Source organism: Camelina sativa, chromosome 19 (genome assembly GCF_030686135.1).
Source record: "Camelina sativa cultivar CO46 ecotype springtype chromosome 19, ASM3068613v1".
Classification (NCBI taxonomy): Eukaryota; Viridiplantae; Streptophyta; class Magnoliopsida; order Brassicales; family Brassicaceae; genus Camelina; species Camelina sativa.
This window is the reverse complement of record NC_141898.1, coordinates 1,427,393-1,433,392: the sequence shown is the minus strand read 5'-3', so window position 1 is coordinate 1,433,392 and position 6,000 is coordinate 1,427,393. Positions and strand designations below refer to the sequence as shown.

The window sequence follows — 6,000 nt, the reverse complement described above, 5'->3', positions numbered from 1 at the left end:
GAGAATGAGTAGAAGAACCCGCCAGCCAACCGAAAGAGAAGGAGAAGGTCCCCAACTTTTTAAACAAAGTGTTCCCTGAAAATTGTATAGTTCTATATACATGCTACAATAGTAAGATTATGATTAAAATGTTTATGAATTTCACATCATGAAATACACTACAAGGTTGAAAAAGAAATGATTACACCATGCAAAATAAATGCTTAATCAAAACATGAACATTTCATTATGACTTTAATTACCTTTACTTCTCTGATACACCACGTCAAGTGATCTATATATATGCACGAATCGGACTTGCATTAAGGTTCAAAAAGTGTGTACCTTTCATGGTATCAAATCAATCTTATCGTACTACTAGTCTACTACTACTGCTGAAAGATCTTTATACCACAAATATTGTTTTCCGCAAATTCTTTAATTCTACATTACTAGTGGATTGATATTTTAACAATCCTCATTCTCATTCAAGGGACCAAAGAAGCATATTTCATAAAAGATAAAACAAAGATACATAATAACATTGCAGCAAATGAAAAATATGAGATTGAAGCCATAACATAAACCCTCTTCAACTAAAGAGAGGCCCCGTTTCCTCAAAACCTAATTTTCTCTAAGAAATTTTTTCTTGTAAGAAAAGTTATTGAAACCCGAACAAACACAAACCCATGTAGATTTATAAATACAAACATAAAATCCCGGAAATTGAAGTAACATCTTCAAGCTCTTCACTTGGCACTAGAGAGCTGCGAGCGGATAAGCTTGGCAGCATCAACCACGGCTTTAAGTGCTGGTTTGACCTCAGTGTACTTCCTTGTCTTCAGACCACAGTCAGGGTTTACCCACAAAATGTTCTGCTCAAGAACCGCAAGCATTTTGTTGATCCTGTCTGCAATCTCCTCTGTTGATGGTATTCTTGGAGAGTGAATGTCGTAAACACCTGGACCGATTCCTGCACCGTACTTCACTCCTTCACGGAACACAGAGAGAAGCTTCTCGTCTGAACGTGAGTTCTCAATGGTGATGACATCAGCGTCCATGTCGATGATGGAGTGGATGATATCGTTGAAGTTTGAGTAACACATGTGAGTGTGAATCTGAAAGAGATAACAAAAACCCCATTAGAAGTTCGTTTCATCAGTGCTTTAGATTCTAAGTGTATAGTGTTGTTACCTGAGTGCTGTCTTGGACGCCACAGTTTGTGATTCTGAAAGAGTGAACAGCCCAGTCTAAGTAGAAAGAGTGTTCGGCTTTCCTAAGAGGCAATCCTTCTCTGAGTGCGGCCTCATCGATCTGAATGACTCCAATACCGCCCTTCTCCAGGTCTTCCACTTCGTCTTTGATGGCCAAAGCAATCTGGTAACAGGTTTCGTGCCTTGGCTGGTCGTTTCTGACAAAAGACCAGTTGAGAATTGTGACTGGACCAGTAAGCATTCCCTTCATTGGACGTTTGGTCATGCTCTGAGCTGTTGAGGACCAGAAGACTGTCATTGGCTTGGGGCGGCTCACGTCACCGTAGATAACCGGTGGCTTCACACAGCGAGATCCATAGGATTGCACCCACCCGTTTGCTGTGAATGCGAAACCTGACAGTTGCTCTCCAAAGTACTCAACCATGTCGTTTCTCTACAATTTTGTTAAAGCATGGCTCGAGTCAGAAACAGAAGAGTAGTAATTTTCACGGTTTAGTAACAGGCAAGAAACTCACCTCAGGCTCTCCGTGAACAAGAACATCAATGTCAAGGTCCTCTTGGATGTCAACAACTTTCTTGATCTCTTCCTTGATGGCCTTGATGTAATCCTCCTCAGAGATTCTAGTAGAAGAGAGATCAAAGTGAAATTCTAGTTAGCATCACAATCAACATACTTAAGTAATCAATGCAGACAGGTTTTCATTAAGAGACTAACTTCTTCGCCTTGTATTCACGGCGAACTCTCCTGAGTTCCACGGTCTGTGGGAAAGATCCGATGGTTGTGGTTGGGAGGATTGGAAGGTTGAGCTTCTTCTGCTGAGCATCTAGCCTTGCGCTAACTTCAGTTGTACGGCGATGGTCAGATCCCTTCAAAGCAGCAGCCTGGGATACCAGAAATTACAAATCATCATTACAGAGAAAACCATCATGTGTGTAAAAGCTCGAGTTTGAAAGCAAGAAACTTACAGCCTTCTGGACAGACTCATTGGTGACTCTTGGGGAAGATCTCCTCGAAGACAAAGCATCGGCGTTGGCAGTGAAGAAACTCTGAAAGGGAGAAAGATTTAGAGAGCATTAGTTTTTTTCAAATTAAGGCTTCACTAGAGGAAACATGCTTAGATCTTTGCAATACCTCATTTGTCTGACCGGCCAAAGCCTTGGCCAATGCGTCAACTTCAACAACCTTCTGAGCAGCAAAAGCTAGCCACGACTTGATTTCGTCATCGAGCTTAGTCTCGTTAATAAGGTCAACGGCAGTGTGGAGAAGAGAGCAAGAGGTTGAGACCACAAGCTTGTCTGCACCAATACACAAATAACATAACCAAACGAGTTAACAAATAAACACTTCTCACTGAGCCATCCACAAGAAGAGATGGAAATAAGGCAAGTGATTCATACCTTTACCAACAACACCCTCAAGTGACTGCAAGGTGATGAGAGAGGCAGCTAGGTCATTGGCCCAGATGTTCCTTCCGTCAACAACACCAGCAAAGAGATACTTGCCCTCGGGGAAACCAGCCTTGATCAAGTCAATGGTCTTGGTGCCACGAACCAAATCAAATCCAAAGGCAGTCACACCCTTCAAGGAAGTAAGGGTCTTGTATGCTTCAGCAGGGATGTCAGCGAAGTAGGTCTCCACAAGAACATTCAAACCAGAGAGAGTTGATTCGAGCTCAGCATAGGCACCGCTAAAAGCCTCGAGTTTGTGACCCTCGAGATCCATGACAAACAAAGGCTCGTCAAACTGAATCCAGGATGCACCAGCTGCCTTAAGCTCAGCAATGACTTCCCTGAGCACAGATTAATCATTACAGAGGTATGTCAGAAATAAGTTTCATAGCGTCAAAGAGAACAGTTGAGTATTACAGCAGGTAGCAAAGAAAAGGTTCAAAACGTAAAATCTTACTTGTAGACAGGGAGAATTTTGGGGAGAAGGGAGAGAAGATCAAATGACTTGTCAACACCCTTAGCAAGCTTAGAAAGAAGCAAGTAAGAGACAGGGCCAACAAGTACAGGGACGGTATCAACACCAAGCTGCATTAACAACACCACATTATCATATTAGAACTTTCAACAGTAGACCAAAAAAACAAGCCTAGTATGTTCAAATGGGAATATAAGTGAGTACGTACAGCCTTGGCCTCCTTGTACTCATTCACAGCCTTGTGAGATGCGTAAGAAAATTTGACTTCAGGGCCCAACTCTGGGACGATGTAATGGCTGCATCAAACAAAAACAGAAATACAAGTACTACGTTTAAACCACGCAACTCACAAATCCAATAACAAGAACACACAAGATAAGGATGAGTAGAAGAAACTCACTAGTTGGTGTCAAACCACTTGGTCATCTCCATAGCCGGAACAGAGGCATTTCCTCTAGCCATGGAGAAGAACACATCAAGCCCGATCTCACCACTGGTGTATCCATATCTAGGTGGAACAGCACCTAACATGGCGGTGGTGTCAAGAACCTGGTCATAGTGAGAGAAGGTGTTGCTTGGGATATACTTAATCCCAGCAGCAGACATCTGTTTCCAGATATCAGACCTGAGATCAGCGGACACCTTCTGAAGATCATCGGCACTGCTCTTGCCATCCCAGAAAGACTCCAATGCAAACTTGAGCTCTCTCTTAGGTCCCATACGAGGATATCCAACAATGTGGGAAGCCATTTTTGATTTTTTTTCTTTTTCTTTTTTTTTTAACTACATTAAAAAAAACCACAAAACAAAACCGAATTCAGTTCATTAGATCAAAGCATGATGTTCCTATAATGTTGTCCTCATAAAAAGCCACTTCACCATTCAATCATTGTCAAAAAAAAAAACAAAAAAAGGTAAAAACTTTTGCAGCTTTTTGTCGGAGAGATGCTCTATATAATAAGCCTAGTTGAAAAACAGAGTTTAAAGATCAAACGAATCAGAGATACTCAAAGCAGAAACCAAAGATGATTAAAAAAAGAAAAGATCGCAGTGAGAACGTAACACAGATACGGAGACCAGATCTAGGAATATGATCATGTAGGGTTCATAGAAGAAACAGACTCACCGAATTAGATCTAAGTATGAAAACAGAGCCGGGATACAAAAAACTGAATTGAATTGAGAGGAAAGGGGAAGAGACGGAAAGCTAAATAAGAGAGTAGGAAAGGGAGAGAGAAGAATGGTCATGCGGAAGCCATGGAAACTCGGAAGCGTACCTTACGGAGAGATATTGAGAGGAGATGAGGGTAAAGAGAGAGCGACGATGGAGAAGTGTTCTGTGTTGTTTAGAGTTTTATTTATAGCAAATCAATCAACTACTACGCATCGTTCATTCCTTTCTCTCTCACTCTCTCTCGTGGTGGTGGAATATAATATTTCTCTATTAAAGGAATATCGTGTATTTAGGGTTTTTTTTTTTTGTTGTCTCTACGGAATAAATGATACTATTATATAGTATTTTCATGTGTAGGTAGTAATGTAGTATCAGCACGTTTTAACTCTGGGTTTAATTTTTAGCTTTTTAAATTTAAGGATATGGTCAATCTTGTACAACTTTTTGTAAATTATTATACTTTTATAACGATGGTTTAGATTTAAAAAAAAAAAAAAAACCAAAAATATTGATGATGGAATGATAATTACTGCTTTAGTGCGTGGGTTAGTTTTATATTTTTATTTGTCACTGGTTAGTTAATTTTTTTTTAACAATTCTTTGGCTAGGGTTGATTAAAGGGTTTTAGTGTATTAATTAATTTAATTGAAGAGGGGTGTGGGTTTTAAGTTTAAACTTTTAAATTACGGAACTAATAAAACGTGAAATGTGGGAGGAGAGTTGGTGTGTTTGTGAGTAATGAGTATACAAATACTGAAATACATACATGAGGTAGCGGGATTGGTGGGTGGACCCCATCAGCAGTTTGGTGAGAGATTCACTATTTTAGTTTCATTTTTTTGATTTTTTCTACTGAACGGCGACATCTTAAGACTTGAGAGTCAGAGTGCCCATCTGATGCCACACAAATTTGAGATTTTGTTTGGTAAACTAAGTAGGTGAATGATTATGAGATCTACGTCTGTTGTTGTTGTTGTTGAGGATTTTTTTTTAATTTTTTATATGATCATTTTTTATTTTTGTTGTTGTGAATATATGATTGTTTTTGTTGTTAGCAAATCGAAGAGAATTAGGTTTTATCCCGTGATATACCACGAGTCTATTATTTTGTTGATATGATATTGTAATAGGTTAGAGGTACTTGTAGTCATGGTAAATTGCATCTATATATATATATACTGTTAACAATTGTATGTATAGTTTTGTAGAAACTTTTAATTCATAAGTTGAGAATATATATCTTACGATTTGTTCGTTATGATTTAGGAATGAATGATCTGGCATATTCTTATTATGATTCTCAACTAATATTATTGGATTAATAGTGTACATTTAAAGCTGATAAGATCTTACCAAATATGTAATCGTTTATTAAACGTAAATTAAATATTTCCTAAGATGTATTCATCTTGAATTAGTTGCTATATTATAAGGATGTGATTAAAAAGATGTGACTACATAATCTGAGTTATCAATTCTTTTTGTCAAACTCAGCCCTAAAAATTCGGCATGCAAATTAGATCTTTCCTAAGATACAATGGGCATTAATTGGCATTAATTGGATGTAAATAAGTACGCTATGAATTAAAAACCGGCCCAAAATATTCGGCAATCTTAAGGAGGATCCGGATAATTGAATCGGTTATAATTTTAGTTAAAAACCCGACCCAAAGTTGGCAAAAAGTGATGGCACCATATTGTACTCCAAA

General features: G+C 38.7%; 1 protein-coding gene across 2 annotated transcripts; it reads right to left on the bottom strand.

The window, feature by feature from the left end:
- Window positions 1-472: 472 nt before the first annotated feature.
- On the bottom strand, window positions 473-4,629 carry LOC104764009 (5-methyltetrahydropteroyltriglutamate--homocysteine methyltransferase 2). Of its 2 annotated transcripts, none has more exons than XM_087502980.1 (11): window positions 4,395-4,629; window positions 3,518-3,900; window positions 3,326-3,413; window positions 3,100-3,227; window positions 2,592-2,983; window positions 2,326-2,489; window positions 2,160-2,240; window positions 1,909-2,075; window positions 1,709-1,814; window positions 1,174-1,626; window positions 473-1,097 (listed from the first exon to the last, which is right to left on the bottom strand). In XM_087502980.1, exons 2-11 carry the CDS (start codon window positions 3,865-3,867, stop codon window positions 729-731), a joined length of 2,298 nt encoding a protein of 765 aa, XP_087359106.1. In that variant the 5' UTR covers window positions 3,868-3,900; window positions 4,395-4,629; the 3' UTR covers window positions 473-728. The 2 variants fall into 2 exon arrangements, with proteins under 2 accessions (XP_087359106.1, XP_087359107.1); XM_087502981.1 differs by having other exon boundaries at window positions 4,244-4,597.
- Window positions 4,630-6,000: the final 1,371 nt, after the last annotated feature.